The 22,837-nt window shown below is 41.2% G+C and overlaps 1 protein-coding gene and 1 pseudogene across 2 annotated transcripts in view; one reads left to right on the top strand and one right to left on the bottom strand.

Annotated features, from left to right (window-relative positions):
• LOC306934883 (glycerol-3-phosphate dehydrogenase, mitochondrial-like) overlaps nt 1-3,458 on the bottom strand; it is a 33,818-nt pseudogene extending 30,360 nt beyond the window's left edge. Inside the window, exons 1-3 of the transcript in view lie at nt 3,285-3,458; nt 1,433-1,557; nt 486-582 (exon numbers count right to left, since the gene is read on the bottom strand). The product of the transcript in view is annotated as a glycerol-3-phosphate dehydrogenase, mitochondrial-like (transcript). The remainder of the gene's footprint in view (nt 1-485; nt 583-1,432; nt 1,558-3,284) is intronic.
• Nucleotides 3,459-11,164: 7,706 nt separating this feature from the next.
• On the top strand, nt 11,165-16,560 carry LOC306935281 (nuclear receptor subfamily 4 group A member 2). Its single transcript, XM_079518254.1, has 8 exons — nt 11,165-11,297; nt 11,831-11,922; nt 12,153-13,030; nt 13,788-13,917; nt 14,099-14,262; nt 14,626-14,828; nt 14,991-15,169; nt 15,344-16,560. Exons 3-8 carry the CDS (start codon nt 12,155-12,157, stop codon nt 15,598-15,600), a joined length of 1,809 nt encoding a protein of 602 aa, XP_079374380.1. The 5' UTR covers nt 11,165-11,297; nt 11,831-11,922; nt 12,153-12,154; the 3' UTR covers nt 15,601-16,560.
• Nucleotides 16,561-22,837: the final 6,277 nt, after the last annotated feature.

Here is a 22,837-nt window from a genome sequence, read left to right as displayed (position 1 = left end):
AGCCCCGTGCGAACGAGGGGCAGGGCCTGGTACCGTGACAGGTGGCATGATGAGTTAAGGCGGCACCATGGCCCGACAATGAGAGAGAAATCAGAATCTCCTCTCCCCCACTCAGTAATGAGCCACACCTGTACACTGGTTTTAAATACCAGAGAGGAGCTTTAAATGTCAGGTGCAATTAAAGCTTATGATTCAAGGCTGCACCAATCAAATCAAGGCCTCTGAGTTCACCCAAGTCTGGGAGAGCCGGGGCTCGATGCCGATGGCGCAGGGGAGCCGGCGACCACTCTGCATTTACCCTCAACCTCACTGGGCCTCTCAGCCCCAAGGTGACCGTCTTTAAAGTTTACTGCCATTCTCCTGAACTTCTCCATCTTTCCAACCTCATGTCTTTACCAAGGGAAAGGTTTACGCACCTGATGGTATATGAGGTGAGAAATGGTACGTCGGCTAGCAAAGATGAGAGGAAAGGATGCAGGCCTTACTTGTACACTGGAAGCATTAGGGTAGGGGGGCCGTCAGATGGGGGGCGACACACATCAGGCTGGACCGCTCACGGAGGGCCTCTATCACCATCATGTACTGGAGGAGACAAGATGGTTAAACTTAAAATGGATCATATCCTGGAAATATAGTGATGTGATTTGAATGCTGATATGAAATGTGATATACACTGTACATATTTAAGTTTGAAATACATGATACATTGAACATGAAAATGACAGCATATTTACCTAATCAAATGTTCCATTATGTACTGATTTTCGATGAAAGAAATAAATAAAAAATCCTTAGCTGGTTGATTTTGAGAGATTTCAATACAGTATATTGGTTGTAAAAGTAACAAAACAAATACTGCATGGAACAGGCCTTAATTTGCCTTCTGTTCCAGACATAGTATATCGGCTATACTTTACTTTAGAGCTGCTGACTAGGCAGTAGTGTTCGTTGCAATCACACTAATTGGTCCCTTCCACTGCTCACCTCCAAGACCCCAGCATGTTCATACAGATAGCAAAATAAGGCTCCAAAGGAAAACACAAGGCTAGAATAATGAGATTCCTCAAGTACTCCGAGATGTAACAGAAAATGGTGACATTTTAGCTTGAACCTGGCTGACACGTCTTAAACAATTTGCAGACAAAGGGAGACACATAATGCCTTATTTCCACCTACTACTTTGAAATAATTTCTTGTTTTAATTCCCCACTTTGATAATGATAGAGGTGGCGTTCCAGCCATCTAGCCAAGTTGTAAGAATCCTCTCGAAACAACTTTCAAAAACCTCAGGCAAGCAGTCGTTCAAGGCAAACATGTCAGGGCCTCTCATGAATGAAAAATGAACATGGGAGGGTAAATAAAGCAATATGACCAGAGGGACCAGGAATTCCACAGATAAGTGTCAGCTGCGGAGAAAAAATGAAGCATTTACCTGTTCATAATCTAATTTCATGATGGCTTTCTGTAGATATCGGACTCCTCCGTGAATGAGCTTGGTGCTGCGGCTGCTGGTGCCTGATGAGAAATCGTCTCGCTCCACAAGGGCAGTTTTGAGATCTGATGGGTGGGAACCAAGGCAACATATCAGCACCAAGCTGATATTTGGCTACTTATTGTCCCAAATCTTTAGAACGCATCCTGCACTCCTCACATATGCACGTCCTTCCACTATAATATTCATGACGGGAGAAATATTGTGAAGTCATGCATATTCCATTGGGTAAAAAAACAACATCATTTCCCTCCTAGCACGGCAGTGTGAACCACAAAAAATGAATCAAAATGTGTTGAGATTGAGAATAAAGTTAAAAAAGGACTCAAACTCAGAAGGGAAATCTATTAAGCAGCTAATTTCTTTTATCACTTTCCTTCAACTACAAATGTGCCATGTGTAGTTGATGGAAACTACATGACTTCCATGACCATGACATCCTTTAACATTGAAAGTGCTCCTGAGTTTGACTATTAGAAGCTTCTTCACTTTCCCAGACGGTCTCTTAATCCCAATTTTGAATAGAAGAAAGGGAGAATAAGCGTGGATTAGAAGGGGGGGAAAGGGAGTAGGGGGAGCAACCCCCCTCCATTACACCACCATTAGACAGCCACAGTACATAAAGGAACAGAACAGTTTTAAGACGGCCCCCAACCAGCAGCAGAGATAATTGATTTAGTATTTAATGGTAACCGCAAGAGGATGTGCTCCCTTGTTGGGAGGGAACAAAAGTCAATCTTTCAATTTTTTTGCCGATTGGACTTTGGCCCCTGGACTGTTTAAAAGGGAGAAATCCTCCCATTCTAAACATGGTGCTGCTCTGGACTTCCTAACGGGCATCTGAAGCGTCTTACAGCGTGATCCCCATGGGAGAGGACTTGGAAGCAGATTCATCACAATGGTTGAGGAGGATGAGGTTATGCAACATTAGGATGCAGAATACCCATCTGACAACACGAGGAAGAGCTGAACAAAAGTCTGCCGCCAGAAATCCTCTCAAAAAGCCCATCCCGAACGCAATGGCTGTTGTACCAGTTGAATAATTTGGACTAGTCTGTTTTTCTTTCACTCACAAAACTGTGAGCGATCCATCAACTGAAGGCACTGCACAGGAAAATAATTATATTTTTGTTTTATTTATTAGAACTTGTGCAACATGGTGCACAGTAGTATCTTAAGCCAGACACCTCTTTCACAATCTTCGGACTACAGAGAGTCTGTATAAGTGCCCCTCGCAAAGGTTGCGATAGGAAGCTGTCATCTGACTGTATGCCATATCCCTTCACTAAATTATTTTTCAAATATATCAATCTATTTTTAAATTTTCAATTATGCTAAACAGCTTGACTTATTCTATTTAAGGCCAAAGGGTAGGACTTTTTTTATGCAACTGCAAAGTCGAAACAGAAATGTTTGTGTTTGAGGTAGAACACCTACTTTATTTTCTTTGCATTGCGAGTGTTAGGCTGAAGCATTTGAAAATTGTGAGCCGATATATTCTGTCTAGGTGCAGAGTGAATCACATGTTTTGTAAACATGCAAGCAGTATTAGAAATGAAACAACGAGTTTCAATTGGCAGGGCAGATGGAAACTGTATGGGGGGAAGTTAACACTTAAACGCCATATAGGCTAGAGTACGTTATTGACCGGAGAGAGACAATCTCTTTGCCTAAAATAACCAAACTACAAGCTCACAATACGTTTTCTCGCATTGTAAGCTTGTGTATCTGCTATTTATGTGATGTATTATGTTTATGTTTCATCTCTGTCTAGGGCAGTGGACAAACGTACTCCGTGAAATGGCGTCTAAGGCACAGCCCGATCCTGTGGCTCCAACGACGAGCACGTCAAACTCCTCCGTACTACACAAGGCCGCCAGCTGAGCTTCTCTGGACGGGAGCTCATCCATGAGGAACATGTTCACCTGTTCAGCCGCCTCCACGTGCAACATTCGGGCCTATAGCATCGAGGCGAAACAAAAGCAGCCATCCATTTCATTGTCATATGACTCCGGGGGACAGTGCACATTAATAAATGCTTTTCATTATTATGCATAAGTCTTCATATTCCTTATGATGGATTTAGGAAAAAAAGAACGCATGCATTTTCTGTGGTGAAAAAAAACAAACAGACCGACACCATCAAGCAGTAAAAAACAATAAATCAGATGCTAATTTATATCCCCCCACCCTGTAACATTTCAAAACATTGTCTATCTTCTAGATTATTCACTGAAATCTGCATGCCACATGCAGGTTTACATAGAGATAATAGGCTAATTTGACGAATAGCAGGGCGTAAAGTTGCTAAAAAGGATGGCACACTATTACCTAAAACAAACAAGTCAAGTAATAACAAACGACATGCATTCATGAATTCCATGGAATTGTTTACGTAGTGTACACATTGCACGGGCACAGTATTATCAATACTATTTGTCACCAAGCAGTGATGCAACACACTAGAGTGAGTGCAGTATTCGTATAAACTGAGATTGTATTCCAGTGTTCTTTACCCATTGATGCTTTGGGACAGAGACAAAAAAAGATAATATAGCTGCAAGCAGCAATAAGACGGGGCCAAGCAATAAGAACAATCACAGACAGACAGACAGACAGACAAATCAGGTTTAAGCATTTTTCAAACTGCTCAAAATGGTAGAAAATCTGAGGGCAGAGTTAACTGGTCAAAGTGACAGATGTGTTCCGCATGAGTTACACATGTGTAAACAAGGTCCATGGCTTTTGGCCAAACAAGGCATGAGTTATGCCTGTTCAAAGTTTTCATTTTCAAACGATTGCTATAGCGCCCCCCTTTCGCGAACTGGAGTAAGACTGGTTTCAGCGACCTATACTTTTCATAAATTTTCATAAAACTGCAATTTTCATTGGCTCATAAAATCTCCATTTTTAATTTTTAAATTACTTTAGATGTTTTGTCGATATAGGTCCAGAGTTCACGTGTAAAACATTTCGATTTGTAACTGTTTTTCATATCATTCAAAATGGTGGGAGATCTAAAGGTCAGAGGTCAAAAGTCAGACCACAAAAGTGTTCGGCATGAGGAGACGCATATGTGTATCAAAGTTTTATTGCTGACGGTGTTCACCATAGGCCGTTCGGGCTTGGACCTTAGAGTATATATTAATAGAGACGGCACTGGATTTCTCCTCCCATCCACTTGCATTAAGTTGCTCAAAAGCGCATGAGGCGATTTCACTCCTCCTTCCGGGTAGGAACAGAGTGCATTCTGGGATTGATTGGGCCAAACACATGAACGTGCTGGCCATTGACTATCATTGCACTCGTTCACGTGTCATCATGAACGTGCGCAATGATAGTCAACGGACCAGCGCGTTCATGTGTTTGGCCCAGCACTGCAATACCAAATTCGGCCACTAGGTCCATTTCGCCTCAGGGTTTCCTCCGGGTGCCGTCTCTATTAATATATACACCTTAGTTAACAAAATATACCGGTAAGCATTTCTCTTTGAAAAATAGAATTTACCAGTGGTTCCCAAATGATGTGCTGATGCACAGCATTTTAACCACTTTCAATCGCTTTCAACTTGACGTCCTTATTTTGAGCATGTCATTATAGGAATTAAAATTGTTTAATTTTAAAATGCTTTTACATTTACACATTACACACAAAAAGAACGGATCTACAACTACAAGCCTATGTTTTCTTCCACGGGTGGCTGGCCTTAGAGATAGGGTGAGAAGTTCAGTCACGCGAGAGAGACTCAGAGTAGAGTCGCTGCTTCTTCGCCTGGAAAGGAGCCAGCTTAGGTGGTTCGGGCATCTGGTTAGGATGCCTCTCGGGCGTCTCCCTAGGGAGGTCCTCGAGGCACGTCTCACTGAGAGGAGACCCCGGGGCAGACCAAGGCGCAGTTGGAGGAAACACATCAACTCACTGGCCTAGTGGCCTTGGAACGTCTCGGGATCCCCCAGGAGGAAGTTGCTAATGTTGCTCTGGTGAGGGAAGTCTGGAGCACTCTGGTTGAGCTGTTGCCCGGCCCCCCGCGACCCGACTACGGATAAGCGGTTGAAGATGGATGGATGGATGGACAAGCCCGACGAGCTTGTAGAATGGCTATTTTTGCCTTGAATAAAGGTGTGCCTTGCTCATTGGTGTGGCTTGGTCACAAAACCACTGGTATAAATTGGAAGCTTTTTGTTCACCGCTGCCCACTGGTACAAATGAAATACTAAAAGCAAACTCAAAGGCCATAAAATGCTAACAGCCTCCCACTAGCAAGGACAGCAGTCCAATTTCACTGCCTTGTGGAACGCCATGCCCATCCAATGCAAAGAAACTGCAGTTTGTAACAGAGAGGCATATATAAGATGAGTCTGCCTTAACCACTTCCAAGCTGGTGTCTCTATTTTGTTTCTGTTTATTCATTTTTGAAATAGGGCTTAAGAGGTGAGGAGCACATAGCAAATTAATATGTATCCAAGGTATTGAACTGTACCAGGTAGGCAATGCTTCAGCAGCACCATAACTTGTTCACTGCGCTGCATGGACTGCACTACACTAGAGCCACTATAGGAGAACAATCCTCCATCCAGCCGCTTAAAGGAGAAAGCTATGCAGCTTAGGCAAAGCTTGAGACAATTCCCTCACCATATATTCTAGGAATCTTTAGTTGGACTGAAATGGATTCACAGCTAAATCTGTGGCATTACTGTCAGTGGATAGCCTTGATTAATCCAGGCTTCCATGCCTGGCAAAACCGGATATCACAACTCATCTGGCTTGGATGGCAGAATAAAATATAATTTATTGTTTACTGACAGCAAAAACACATTACACATCATATAGTCATCATATAATCTTAACTCTGTGTCATTTTGGGCTGTGAATCATTATCATTGGCCCACACCACATGTTAGTGATATTTAATATATTTAGCCAATGGCAACAAAATGGTGAATATGTGTCCTTAAGGCATACATTTGTACAAATTATGAAGATTCAGTTTAACCTATTTAGACTCTTTACAGCCTTTTATAATTTAGATAGCTTTTTAATCAAAGAGGATGACAAAGAAACTAATGGTTTGTCTGATTTTCACTGGGGCACGATCCAACTAGCAATTGATTGTGGCACCAGGGACACCTGCAGCTTCAGAATACATTTTCACTTTCAGGAGGAGAAAGGGAGAAAAAAAAACAGCACCATGAGGAAATATTGCCCCACGACATGAATATGCAGGGACTTGATACCAGCAGTGTCATTACTAATGTTGCTGCCAATTACAGAGCATGTCATGACACTGTGATTCATGAATATTCATCGCTGACTGATATAGACAGCAGTGCTATGTGGAAGCCTCAATCCCCATTTTACTGTCTCATTGTCAATGGTGAACAGGTACCTCCATCATCCCATGGAGGCGCCTTCCAGCTGCAAGACAAGCTGCTCCAGAAGGTATTGCTAGTTAACAGTGTGTTATATAAAGGTGTATTAAAGTGATGAAGTGCTCCCTGGCTCTAAAGAGCAAGCATTAAAGCATATTAAGTGGACATTTAAGCTTGTAAAGTGGGAATCTAGAAATGGGAAGACGACATGGGGCAAAGGAATGCCTCCCGGGTGAGGCCGTTTAATTCTCAGAAAGTTTGACACCCTGCAGCGCTTTGAAATGAAATGAGGTTTGTCAGTCTGACTCAGAATTTGCAAACCACCTCAACTTCTACTTACACAGAGAATAACTGGAACTTATGATTGGGGGAAACAAATCAATCAATTAATTAATTAACTAATTAATTAATCAATATGAATCAATCTATGCTCTATCTATTCTACTGCCTCAAATTATCAATAGCAATGGAAGATATATGCATATTTGAACCAGTGTGTAGTAGCCTTAAGCCCAAACCACACCAAAGGGTCGGGTTGGGACAAAACAGTTTTTAAGGTAGACCACACCAATGCAACTCATTGCAACTCATTGGTGTGGTTTACCTTAAAAAGCGTTTTGTCCCAACCCGACCCTTTGGTGTTGTTTGGGCTTTAGCCATGGTTCACATGACAGTCATGTTTCAGAATCAGGGCTATATAGCAGTCGACAAGGAAGAATAGAAGTATTCTCAAGTAAGTTCAATGAAGAAATACTGTGATGCAGCCCCATGGTGTCTCTCTCTCTCACACTCTCTCTCTCTCTCTCTCTCCACTCTCTCTCTCTCTCTCCACTCTCTCTCTCTCTCACACTCACACACACACACACACACACACACACACACACACACACACACACACACACACACACACACACACACACACACACACCATGCTAACATTAGGCTAATGCTGTGTGACAGTGACAGTCTCTACGTAAAGCCCATTTTATGTGATGGAAGAAACTTACTGTGTTGCCTCTGAAAGCTATGAAGCTCGTCGTCAAACACAGATCGGGACTACTGGGTGCTGAATAATGAAAACTCCCAGAGTTGGACATTTGACATCCGGCAGGCATCTCGTTGCTAACAACAACCAGGCGAAACCAGGAAGTATGGTTAACTTTGGCACATGATCGACATCACCATCAGCCAATAGGAAATAGAGATGAGACATGCTTGGCCAGTCGCTTTACGTCAAACACAGGCTACCCTTCGCGAAAGCGATCCAATGGCCCAATCCCAATTGCCTCCCTCAATCCCTGAGCCCTGAACCCTCATTGACTTTAGTGACGTCAGCTGTAAGTGCTTGAGGGTGAGAGGTTGCAAGGGCTCCAAATTGTTGTGAAAGGAATGGGACAGCACTTTGAAGATGAGTCCGCCATTACTTTGCATCACTTTATAAAAACTGTCCTTATTCACAGCCAGTGCCTACATGACATGTCTATCATGTCTATTTTAGTATTTAAGCTGATCGTTTTATTATTAGTTTCATAAATACACTTTCCTGTGTGATAGGGGTTGTAATATTCATATATAATAATATTCATTATACATTGCATTTCCATATTCTTTTACTTTGCTCATTAGTCATTTGTCATCATATTTCCCTTATTATTATTATTGTTATTAAATATATAGCCTATCCTTCCATTCCGTCTCCCTTTGAGAACAGTGAGAAAGCACTATTGTGTTTGTTGACATTCTAACCGCGATACATAACTAATTTGCATACTTAAATGATTGACGTTCGGAGGATCCCCCTCATTCCCCTGGTAACGCTATGAACTGTGGGTAATTTCTTTGCCAAAGTCAGCTAAAGTCAGCATTGATGCTGACTTTGGCAAAGGGCACATAAAGGGGCGGGGCTGAGCCCTCACTGACTTACCGATTTCAAATGGGACATCCCTCAAGCCCTTGCAGACTTCACATGAACGCGCAGCTAAGTCAGTGAGGGCTCATTGAGTCAGCAAGGGAGTGGATTGGGATTGGGCCTATGTCACACCCCTGTTGCCCATGGATTTATGAACATCGACTGGCGTAGGATAGTCTCCATTCCAGTAAGGCGCCATCTAATAAAGGAAAGGCTATGCATCATGATCATGTTTTCTCTAATATATTCAAAAATGTAATAATAATTATAAATACTATTTTCTGCGCGCTCTCTCTCGCTCTCTCTCGCTCTCTCTCTCTATCTCTCTCTCTCTCTCTCTCTCTCTCTCTCTCTCTCCTTTGAAAGGGGAACTGGACTGGATGGAGAAAATGTGTACTGTGAACAGAACTTTCTATCCTGTCAACACTTTCATCAAGAAGAAGTGTATACATATTGCAGGCCTACACGCGCGCACACACAGGCCCCTGTGCGCGCGCACACGCAGCCTACACAATGATTGGCAATGGCACCTACTCCACGATATTATAATGTGTCAACTCAGGAAACACCTACCTACTCACTTTCAAATGATTGTCAATTAATCGTGCATATAAATGAGGAAGTTAATTATTCTTCACTAAAATGGGCAATTAAACTGCTAATTGTGTTTTCATTCTAAATTATAATTGGCAAATGGACAACAGTATATTGAGGGTATTATACACATGGTCAGCCTATACGGTTGTGCATCTTTTCAGATATAGGTCTAATTGGCTTAGCCTATGTGTTAATGTCTACATGCACTACATATGCAAGAAAACTCATGTAATGTGATATTAAAGGAGAGTTTGGTATTAGGTCTATCTGGTTAAGCTGTAACGCAAGTTCAAGTGCAGGCCCAATGCCCATGATTATGACACAACATGTATTTAGGTTTTGACTCGTGATGCAGTGGTCTGTTTGATCAATTAAATTGATCAATGCCACTTTATTATGTCTATTTATTTATTTTAGTTTTAAGAGTCATTTTTCATGTAGGCCTACAGAGAGTTGATTTGGAGTGATCATTGTTGGGGTTAGGCGTTAATAGGTTATTGCAACTTATGCCAAGAAAAAGTAAATAGGATAGGGGGCTGGCCGATCTATAGGTGGTGAACAATAGTGTCCTCTAGAGGTGAGTGTAACCATGTGATGTAAAGTTTGTATTTCATAAACATTGCTCTTGTGCCTCAGTCAGCAGCAGGTCTTTTTCCACTATAGGCTAATGGAAACGTCCATAATAAAGGTGCAGGAGTCAGTAGAGTTCGTCATTCTATTCTGTGGGATACGATGATGTCATTGTTGACTATGAATGTGGATGTGGAATTATATGAAGTCAGCTGTCAACATTTGCAGTTAGCCTATTTGATTAGCTCTGCCTCGTTTTATAGACTCGTAGCAAAGCAATATCCCTATAACTCTACAACAGCCGGTTATATGCCCACTAACTGGATTGGCTACGACGTGTTAGTGTAAGATCATACTGAGATTCTCCATTTGAGAACAATAGGGCCAGAAAGACTCTATTTTGGGAACGCTCAGGCAAGCAGCAACTGCGTCAAAGTGAGCGTTTTTCTGCGTCACTCTCTATTCTGCCAACTCCTATCACATTTCCCTCTCTGGGGACTAAATTGGTTCAACCATGACAACTGGCCACAGGCCTGCTAATTATTCCCCTCTCCCTCTGCCAATGGCTCACACATAGGCTGCTGCTGCACCAGCGCTCTGAATAGGTAGGGGCCCCTACACACCCACCGCCATTTGAGGTCTATATTTGGCGCACAATTGAAATACAGCAATCCTGTCAGGAGATAACAAAGAATAATATTGACCCCTGCTCCATTAGGGCTGCTTGAAACAAGTGCAAGTCTTGCAGTCTCATTGTGGTACAAAATAAACAAAAACACAGCATATCTCGATGAGAAACATATAATAAATAGATTACGACGTCATGCGCCCACAAGATCAATAGCATGCAGGGTTATAGAAGTTTTTTGAACTGTGTCCTGGGCTATTATTTTAGCACCTTATTAACAGATAGAATGTAGAATACTTGTTTGTTTTTTTGCTATGTTTTTTTTAAATTAATTGTCCGTTTTCAATTGATGCCATAAGCAGCTTAAAACCAATGCGGTATCATATCCATGCATGTATAGAAAAGGCAACAGAACCCATAGCACAGATGAAATCGGTCTGGAGCAAACAGGAGCATGTCCCACAACGGATTGGTGCAAGTCACTATCGACGCCGATGACGTTGACATGTGAAACACGTGGGCCGTGGTACCCAGCGCTCACATAAACAAAGCCACATTGGCCAGACGGGGTAGTCGATGCTCGTGTCGCGCTCAGTGCTTTGGAGACTGCACGGTTTGCCTTGGCATTCTTGGGTATCGACGCTCACACGTTTTGGAGCTTTTTACAGAAATTGATGAATACTCCCTGCGTGCCTATTGCATGGATTGAACGCCACTTTTCTGATGTGAAAGAGGTATGAAGGTTTATCTTTATTTCTCGTGACAGAGTTTTAGTTATGTGATGTCAGCTTGACTCGAGCCATGTTCATTAATTTTGCGCTTTGCAGTTTATAATACAGCTATAGTGTTTGGAAAGTAACCTGTTATTTAAACTGTTGGGAGTTGAATCTGGCCATGAATCACAGTTGGTCTATTCTCAAATCTCAATATAGCACTCCATATTTTGAATTAAATCAAACCAGAACGTTTTGTGCATTTGTTTTGTGCATTTGTTTATGTGCATTTGTTTATGTGCATTTGATAATGCATTTATTTAATTAAACACTGAGTAGGCCTACCTATATATGTGCGTTATTCGTGCGTAATGTGAAAGCTTCACATTATACCTTATTCGAACCGCTTAGTTCATGATCATTATGTATGTAGGCCTATCTATATCTAATCTATATATCTAGCCTATATCTATAGCATATATATAGAGAGAGAGAGAGAGAGAGAGGGAGAGAGAGTTTTTAATCAGCAAAGTAAAAGTTGTCTATTTTAATAGGGGAAGATTCCAGAACAGAGCTGTTTTCTTGAATCCTGCCCTCCTGACATACCCATTTCGAGTGTCATCGAAAAACTGTCAGAAGACTTGAGGTATGCTATGGGACATTATTTACAAATAACAAAAAAGGCAGTTCTATAATTCTGTGCTATTTCATTGACTGTTGTTTTCGTGAATTGTCACACATGTGGAGTCATTTTAAACAGCTTCTCTCGTGCAAAGTAAAACGATAATAAGAACATTTGTGTTGCATTTGTATTAGGCTACTTAAAATAATTGTAATGCTATTGTTGTTATATTTATATTGTGTTTGTTTTTGCAGCCATGCCCTGCGTTCAGGCTCAGTATGGATCTTCACCCCAAGGAGCGAGTCCTGCTTCCCAGAGCTACAGCTACCACACCGCAGGAGAATACAGCTGCGACTTCCTAACGCCCGAGTTTGTTAAGTTTAGCATGGACTTGACCAACACTGAAATCACAGCGACGACCTCTCTCCCTAGTTTCAGCACATTCATGGACAACTATACCACCAATTACGACGTGAAACCGCCCTGTTTGTACCAGATGCCACACACCGGGGATCAGTCCTCCATCAAGGTGGAGGACGTGCCGATGCACGGCTATCACCACCAGCAGAGTCACATGCCACCTCAGGCGGAGGAAATTATGGCGCACTCTGGGCCTATGTATTTCAAACCCAACTCGCCCCACGCACCGAGCACGCCAAACTTCCAGGTTCAGCCCAATCACATGTGGGAGGATCCCGGCTCCCTCCATAGTTTCCACCAGAACTATGTCGCGGCGACCTCTCACATGATGGACCATCAGCGGAAGAATCCCGTGTCGAGGCTGTCGCTGTTCTCGTTCAAACAGTCGCCGCCCGGCACGCCCGTGTCGAGCTGTCAGATGCGCTTCGACGGCCCGCTGCACGTGTCCATGAACCACGACAACCCGGGCGCGCACCGAGGCTTGGACAGTCAGAGCTTTGTGGTCCCCAGCGCCATCAGGAAGCAGGCTGGCCTGGCCTTCCCCCACTCCCTGCAGCTCGGCCACGGCCACCAGCTGATGGACAGCCAAGTTCCGTCGCCCCCGTCCAGGGGATCTCCGTCAAACGAGGGTCTATGCGCGGTGTGCGGGGACAACGCGGCGTGCCAGCACTATGGAGTGAGGACCTGCGAGGGCTGCAAAGGATTCTTCAAGGTGGGCTTGCAGACATGCAGTAGCCTATCACCATGCATGAATCAGTGTCATTTCCCACAAAGTAATAAACATCCTCAGTGTTAAAGGCAGCACTTTGTAACTTTTGTGTTTTGAAAGGTGCTTATAAATAAAACGTATAGGCTACTAATACTAATCAAAGAGTGTGTAGGCTGTAACCAAATGGACCGGTGGATAAATTAACACTGAGGATTGTTGTCTCGCAAGATAAATAAATATACATTAAGAAACAAAAGTGATCGTAGCGGGCCTATAGCCTAATTAATCACACACAGCGAATGTTAAATGTTGCTCATGTATAAGGAAATGTGGGATGTAATTTGATGACATCACAGTTATTGCGATGTGCATGGCCGAGTTCGCCAATTATTTATTTCAAGTGCACATATAAAACAATGTAATATAGGCCTATCACTTATTATCAAAACCTGATTGAAAAACACAATCTATACCTTTCTAAATGTGTCTCAAGGGGACAGATAAATTATGAATGACCACGAATTTGTATTTATTGAATAGCCTATATGTGCTTTTGCTCCGCGCATATAAACATGAGATAAGGAAGGTATATAATATCATGTTAATCTTTTCAATGCATGTTTCCATCAGCTGTCATCATTAACATCAGTTAATGTAGGCTACAGGTCATTTTCTATAGGCTATAAACCTATTAGGCCTACTTTGATATTGGCATGCATGAATGTTTAAATCTTGTTTTATCTCTCCCTCTCCCATATAGCGCACTGTGCAGAAAAATGCTAAATATGTGTGTTTGGCGAATAAAAACTGTCCTGTTGACAAACGCCGAAGAAATCGTTGCCAGTACTGCCGTTTCCAGAAGTGCCTCGTCGTTGGAATGGTAAAAGAAGGTATGTGTATAGGCCTATATAAGGCAACTTCATTTCTCTCAACACTTATTACACATAATATTTCAGCGCTGCGCGCGTAATGTGCAGCGTGAGCTATATAGGCTATACTATTTTAATCAGATTCAGCATGTATACATCTAGGCTAGCCTACATAATATACTGTCGTGTTTCTCTAAACTAGTTGTCCGAACGGCTAATCTAAAAGGTCGAAGAGGACGCCTGCCATCCAAACCTAAAAGTCCCCAGGAACCATCCCCACCCTCCCCGCCTGTGAGCCTGATCAGCGCACTGGTGAGAGCTCACGTGGACTCGAACCCATCCATGTCATCGCTGGACTACTCCCGAGTAAGATCATTCTTCCTCAACACTGTTCAACACGTGTTATAACTCAACAGTCATTATTGTGGGCGAGAACTGAAGTAAATGGTCCGCTGCCTGCATGGTCTCTCCGTTTTAGGCTAAATGTGCGCTCACAATTTATTGACTTGAAAAGTTTGGTGTAACTCACATCCTTGCATTCTTAACTTTGTCAGGCTTTTTAAGGTGGCATATTTTACTAAGTAAATTGCTTTGAAACGGAGAACTCAATAAAAGAAGACATGAATTTAATAGTAGAAAAGCACTCCCCCTCCTGGAAATGGGCATTGCAATTTCACGGATTATATATTTTAAAGGACCTCATTAAGCCCTGTTTAAATTAAATTCCAGTTCCAGGCTAACCCTGACTACCAAATGACCGGAGACGATACTCATCACATCCAGCAGTTCTACGATCTCCTGACGGGCTCCATGGAGATTATTCGAGGCTGGGCGGAGAAGATCCCTGGGTTTTCTGACCTGCCGAGACAAGATCAGGACCTACTTTTCGAGTCAGCCTTCCTTGAGCTTTTTGTTCTGCGACTGGCATACAGGTAAGCTCGGTAATTATAAAATAACCCTAGACTCTAATGAACATCAGCCCCCTTCATGCTTCACTGCCTCGCCTTTTATTAGCTATACCCAATAATTAGGACCCCCTTTAAATCCCCATTTATTGCTCAGGGTAATTAATGGCACTTTGTTATTAATTACAGGTCCAACCCAGTGGAAGGCAAACTTATTTTTTGTAATGGAGTGGTCCTGCACAGGCTCCAGTGCGTGCGTGGATTTGGAGAATGGATAGACGCTATCGCGGAGTTTTCTTCTAACCTGCAGGGCATGAATATTGACATCTCAGCGTTCTCCTGCATCGCAGCTCTGGCCATGGTAACAGGTGGGTGGCGACATTTATTTGCTAATGTGTCCCCTAAGCCCTAACAGCTAACACACTGCACCATATAGGCCATTCATACTAGGATATATACTCCCCGTTATATAATATGAGCATATACTTTAGACTTAATTTCTCGTGAAATTGTCTCAGTTTTTGTTGGTATTAACATTTCAGAGCGACACGGGCTTAAGGAACCCAAGAGGGTCGAAGATCTTCAAAACAAGATAGTCAACTGCCTCAAAGACCAAGTGACATTCAATGGCGGTGGATTGAATCGTCCAAACTACTTGTCAAAACTTTTGGGAAAGCTCCCCGAACTACGCACACTATGTACACAAGGTCTGCAGCGTATCTTTTACTTAAAACTAGAAGACTTAGTCCCTCCGCCAGCAATAATCGACAAACTTTTCCTTGACACTCTACCTTTTTAAGTTGACGTTTGCTTTTTTGGCGAGACCTCAAAGAACTTCCAAAGACTGTTTGAGTCAGCCTGGCAGATTTTTACCATATTATTTATGAATATTTGCAAGTTCTGTATAGGCAAATAAAACAACAGCACCCATTAGGATTGAGGAGCAGTGAAAAAGGTGGAAAAAGAGGAGGCGAGAAGAAACTGAGTCCTTGTTTTAATATGTTTCTGTAATTCCTTGAAATTATTGTGAGTGCCAAACGAACCAATCCTCATGTGACCGGGTCACCGGGGGCTTCTCTCCAATGGACATTTTGTCAACTTAATTAATTCGGTCTTGCAATTATTTTACTGTTTATTTAACACCCTCTCCATTGATTAAGCATAGCCTACTCAGTTCTGTAATATATTCCATTTATATATAGGCTACACACACTGTATATTATGATAGATTATGTGATGCGTCAAATGCATCGATTTATATAACGTGTATAAAGTTTGTTATAATGAAAATATTGGATTTTTTTTAATGACTCGTGCCTATGTGATGATGTGTCAGGATCTCGAGGTTTGAAAGTATCCAGAAAATACAACGCATGTTGTTTGTAGGTTCTTAATAGGCACTTGCTAAGGTGATGTCTACATTATATACCGGACACTATGTAGTCTGATAGATTTGATACAGATTCGTAGTACTGGCACACCTTTTATGTATGAAGCATTACGTGGAAAAGTATCTCTCCATCTGTATAGAAAATGAGGGACCCATGGTGTTTGTAAAACTGTCAGACATTCCTTGTTTGTATGTGTTGTAAGTATTGTTGCTGTTGAATATAAACGTTTCTATATATTTATTATTTATATTGCCAAAAGCTACATTAAGCATGGTGCAATTTAAACAATTTCCAACCATCCAAATTCATGCTGAGCACGTTGTCTATGTTTTATGTCTTATAGACGTCTGGGTAGATATGATTTAACACGTTTGAAAATTAAAAAATATATATCATATCCAAGGTTCATCATGAGTGTGCGGTATAGGCCTACATCTTTACAATCATGGATGTATTTACTAGAGACGATTGCAATGCATTTGGCGCAGCTATTCAAAACGTTTAGAGAGAGAGAGAAGGAAATATTTAATGTTTACAAATAAAACTTTTTAAAATTATAATGTCCTTGAAAAACGATTTATCCTAAATGATTTAATCCTTTAAATTCGGGGTTTCGTAATTGCAACATGGGCAGTTTAAGCACAACGAGGAATTAAATTGTTTCCCCAGTCACATGACTAATTTTCATTCAGCGTTTTAATGCGCCGTTGCTTTGATAATCCCACCTCCCATAACAAAATATAGAAGAGAAGAGGCCCGTTTCATTTAGGCCCTATAATTAAAAAAAATAGACCTAAAATAAATAATAATCGCATGGATATAGCTGCAATTTTAGACACTTTTTCATCCTTTTTTTGCTTCAGGATTCGTTCATTGCACTCATGGAGAATTTCTCTTGGGCCTATATAGGCCTAGTGGAATTTCAACCCAGTATCGCTCTCGTTCATGAAATAGTTATAGAAACATAGAGACAACACATATGCAAATGTCGTCCCTTAAGGATATGTAACAATAGGCTATAATAAGGTCCTCATTAATAGATATATAAGACTACTCAGACTTTTACAGAAATAGCATTGCACTCTGTAATGTAGGCATATAGGCCTACATTTATGCGACTGAATTCAATGTTGTTGACTCCCAAAAATAACCCAAACTCGATAGATAATAATAATAATAATAATAATTGTGATTATTGCGATATTAAAGTACAGTGAATGAAAAGTTTGCATCATCTTTGGGGAGATCTTTTATCTTGCAGAACGGTCAAAGAACAATACATTGTTTTAGCTTTTGGTGATTCTCCATGAAGAAGGCTATGTAGCACAAATCATTTCTGATTTTTTTTGTTTGTTAAATGTTATGCATATGCAAATAGACAGGGAACCTTTCGCTATAGCCTAACGACAACTTTGGTTGGAGTATAGGCTGCGTGCGGTGTAGGCTACAATTAACAAAAACATCACAAAATTCGAAAGAGGCATAGGCTGTTAACCCACAATTAACAACTTTTAATGTTCAGCAAGTTTAAATTAGGCTATACTTAAACAAGTTAATGGTCTGCTGTTAGTCATTACGGAAGACCTCACATTGATTTGATTGGTAGCAGGTGTCCAGACTTCAGATAGTTGTGGAAGTGTCACACTTTGTTTGCATCTGCTTTCAAGTTTCTGATGATCGATCGTGAAGATCCGTTTAAAGCGTTGGAAATATTCACGTGTCTTGCGGTTAAGCCTGTTAGTCTATACTATTACTGTCTGAAATATACCTTGATAAAATTACAAAACCTCAAATCGCTTCCCACAAAGACACGGACACCTGACTAGCCTACTGCATGCAGAACTCTCGTATAGGCTTTAGATATATATTTTGTATTGGTCAAATACCCCTGAAATGTATATGCATTGATACCTCTTCATCCCAGTCACTGATTAGTCAGTGTATATAGCCTAAATGTCTTTCCAAACAGAATTCAAAATGTATATATGTTGTGAAGCACTAAATCCTATTCTGTAGGTATACTTTTTAGAAATGAAACCAAGAAATTAAAAAATATATAGCCTATTATTATGGGACTGATTGCGGGGAAGGAAAAAAGAAGTAGCCTATGTAGACCTACCGCTGTCATAGTTGCTTTCCATTACTGGATCCGGAAATAAAAGTGACGCCAGGCTCTGAGGCTATGTCTGGGACTTATCTATAGTGATTTCAAATTTATTACATGATCAAGATGAAGGGAACAGCTTCTCTTGAGAGATATTAGCAGAAGGCTATAAATTGTCTAAATAATTAGATCTTCACTGCAAAGTACTAATTCCAAGACAAATTGGGATCATATTCATAACCGGTTTGCTGACATTTAGCAGATTTGTTGTAAGGGTGCTTTGCAATGTCAAAGTTCATTCTACTGACTCAAACCATATGGGGTTTGAATTTGTTTGTGCATGGATAGGCTATATGTATGTGCCATATGTGCTGTGCAGGCATTTTTATTTAAAATTCATTAAAAAAAACTTGGGTAACTTATTAGTTCTCACACACTTGACACTAGCAGAAATATCATATTTACAACATCAGCACATGTAAGTCAGATAAATAAAATAAATTCTTTGCAATCAGTATGGCTATATGGTTTCATAGGCTCCAGCTATACCATAAATATAGAAGCCAGAATGTATAGGCAACTATATGTGCCAGCCCCTGTAGGAAGAACACAGAAGATTTGCTGTGCTGTAATTGCCTGGAGAGAGAGCAAAAAGCTCAAAATTATAGCTCACAATTACGGTGCCACCATTAGATACGCATATCTTACATGCCCGCACATACATGCTCATGCAAGCACACTCCCACACATGCATGCATGCATGCACGCACGCACGCACGCACGCACGCACGCACGCACGCACGCACGCACGCACGCACACACACACACACACACACACACACACACACACACACACACAGGTGGAACATATAAAGATACTGATATACATACACATGCATATACACCTCACAATAAATTCCATGGATGCACAGTAAAATTCTTTCAGTAAAATTCTTTACTTTGAGTGTACGCACAGCTGCAAGTGATGCAACTTAACAGGCTTGCATGTACAGTACTGTTTGGCATGCTGGCTGATGGTGGAGCGTACTGTAGTCAGCTAAATTGTAAGAAGACCTCCTGGACCATCAAACATGCTGGTCATTACACCCTCCCCCCATCTGTAATATCTATCAGCTCTCTATCAAAAGTCTGTCCATTCTCACAAAGATTCTTATGCTGACAGTGTTGACCCTGAGTCAACTGTGGGTTGAAAGGCTATGAATGAGCCATGCTGGGAAACCCAGGACAAGGCCACACTTTCACTTCATACGATTCCCATGGTGGCTGGACATGTGACCCTTTTCTTTACTGAATGAAGACGCATTTAGAGAGGACGAAAACCCATTGCTACTAATGTCATTATTGTAGTTAGATATGACGCCTCAGATGAGTAGGTGAAGGCAAATGTATTTGTTGGCATCTCTACATCAAAGCAGCAAAGACCTGAAAACAGAGAAGAATCTTCAACATACATGAACTTGAACGTACAATATAAGAAATACAGGACATTGGCTGTGGCAATAAATGTATTCAAATGATGGTTAAAAGAAAAGTCATTGAAATGATTAATACTTTTTTCTGTCATTTGTCTTATAAATCATGCCATTAAAATATTATTTTATTATTCATATGAAATTAACTAATTTGAGTAATTTAATTCAGAATCTCATAAATTACTGCTGACAGAGTATATACACCTGAAATAGACCTATATAGTTTCAATATGTTCCTTATTTCGTTCCAAACATTCTCACTTCTCCTGAAGATGTACTGTATCATGTAATTACCTATACTCTCAAAAGCATCACACTCTGCTGTTTGACAGAAGTATTATCATTGTCTCACAAGTCACAACTGTCTTGTGTAATTTGTGTAGTGTTCCTCTAATACCCGTCCCTCAGCACTTTTCTGCTACTTTACACTGCCCTGTATTCCTCATCAAGTCTACGTTGCACTCCTCTGTTCCCTTTATATTTCTGCTGTTTTGGAAACATATAGGTCAGTAAAACAAGACTGCTATCTGAATCTGTTACAACTTGTGGACCCCATGGGTCCTTAACAAGAAACAAACAAGAATAATGAGTTGATGAGTTTGATTGCACTTTAGATTAAGAGCAACTATAGTCTGGTTCTCCACCAGGCCGAAGGCAAGGGGGGAGATTACGTTTTCAGCTGTACTAGTTGTCTCCACCAGGCCGAAGGCAAGGGGGGAGATTACGTTTTCAGCTGTACTAGTCTGTATGTGTTTCTGTCCACGGCTAACCTCGCAAACCACTGGGCTACATTTATTGTGCACTACTAGTAGTCCATTTTCACATATTGTGAATATTTTGTGTGTTGAATATTTTTCACATTTGTGAATTCATGAAATCAGATCCACGTCGATCCCCGATCTACTGCTTCATTTATCATGTTGATGACATCAGAGATTACCTGGCAGAGATATGCTCTCCATTGAGCCAATGGAGAATTATAATATTACTTATATTATATTAATTATATTACTGTACCTTCTGATTTAACCTATGGTAATGTTATCATTGTTAAATAGCATTTGCTAGTATAAATAATATACCGGTAAGCAGGAGAAGAAATCCTGCTTGCATGCAAGGAGTCAGTCAGTCAGTCAGTCAGTCAGTCAGTCAGTCAGTCAGTCAGTCTGTCTGTCAGTCTGTCTGTCTGTCTGTATAGCAGCCGGTGGCCCCAGAGCAGCTTTATCATTCATAGCACTAAACAGACAATCAATTCAGCAGCCATGTATGAAGGATGAAGGGATGCGACAAGCTGTGAATGATGAGGAGCCAAAAATCAAAGGCCTCACTCCTTCTTAGCTCTAATGGCCATTACCAACCCGGACAGCGCAAGCAAAATGAGGTTAATCATTTGCAAAGATCCTTTCAAAGGGGATTGACTCGACCTGACGCCAAGTCAGATCACTCATACATATTTACTTTGTATTAAACAGCTATGGAAAGTCTGTTATTGCACATTGATTTCTAATGGATGTCAATCAAATTATTGTCTCAAGTGTGGTCAGCAAAGCAAAATCCATTAATGCAATGCTTGTTACCAGGGCTCAGTTGTGCTAACTTCAAGAAATTAATAATGCAATGAAATCGACAGGTCCTTCCACTGGAAGGAAGCGGTGTCTGCACATGTCTTAACATAAATCTGTAAACATTGAGGCGGCGATTCTTATACCATCACCAGAACCCATCCTAGATTGTACTTTGATAAGAACAACCTGTGCAAAGCAGCGAAATACCCCTCCAGTTGAGAAGAGGTTTATGGGCATAGCATGCATCAATATTGAACACATGAGCAGAGTCCTTTGACCTTATTGACAGAACGGAATCGGAAATTTCCTTTATAGAAAGAGTTAATGTTTCCTAGGGCGGACATGTTTCCGATTCAATTAGTTTTAATGAAGCCAGTGCTCAGTGGTTACTGAAGTAGAAAAAACAGGCATAAATGCCTGATGGTAATAGAGGACATATTAAGGAACGGAGGGATTGGACGCAGAGTGTATGTTTCTAAGTGGTGAAAAATGCCTCAATCTGGCTGGTGAGGAGCCACTGGCTTGGGAAGCAGTGAATTGCATGAGCTTCAAATGATGCATTAGGTCTCTGGGGTGAGGCCAGAGGAGATTGAGGGGATAAAAGATTATTAGACTAGACACAGATTAGAGAACACATTTATGATGAGTAGGACATGAAGTATCACACAGGAAGTGGTGTATAATCATTTAATCTACATAATGTTATCATGGCAATATACCAACTAATATATGATATAAATAGCCATTATTTCATAAATTTGCTACATTATTCATGTTGAAGGATATATAAACTAAAAGGTTCAACGGTCTGATTGTGACACAAAAATGTTTTAAAAACACGTCTCCCTCGTTTACACCTCGCGTTGACAATTTGATTCAATGCATAACTGCAAACTACAGTATCCCACCCACTGATGATGCGAAATGTCAACATGCTCAGATGCATTGGATCAGTTCCAGCAAGAATCCTGTGTTATGGTTTGTGATACTGACTTTATGTGAAGTGAAACACATCAAGCACACACATGCACATCTGTCTTTAAATCAGTGTGTGTGTGTGTGTGTGTGTGTGTGTGTGTGTGTGTGTGTGTGTGTGTGTGTGTGTGTGTGTGTGTGTGTGTGTGTGTGTGTGTGTTTGTGTGCGTGTGCGTGTGCGTGCGTTAATGTCAAAAACCTGTCATACCTACCTATTGGTCAGTGTTGGACTTATATAGGAGCGTACTTGTTTCAGATTTCAGATTTGTTGTTGCCAGAAAGGTTCCTGGTTCGGTACCTCGTTCGATTCCTCGGACCGGTTTCACTGGTCAATTCCCAGGTTTCAATTTCTTTGTCTATGTGCAGGAAAGCTACTACCCTGGGTAGTAGCTTCACTGGGTAGTAGATTCACAAGGAATCCCAGATTGCTAGATGGTTAAAAATGCCATAGGACGCCAAAGGCTCATGCATACTCCAGTTTTAGTTGATAAATTATCACCTTCACCTT

This window comes from Electrona antarctica (genome assembly GCF_951216825.1).
Source record: "Electrona antarctica genome assembly, chromosome: 13".
NCBI classification, from domain to species: domain Eukaryota; kingdom Metazoa; phylum Chordata; class Actinopteri; order Myctophiformes; family Myctophidae; genus Electrona; species Electrona antarctica.
The sequence above is the reverse complement of the archived record's forward strand: the minus strand, read 5'-3'. Positions and strand labels throughout refer to the sequence as shown.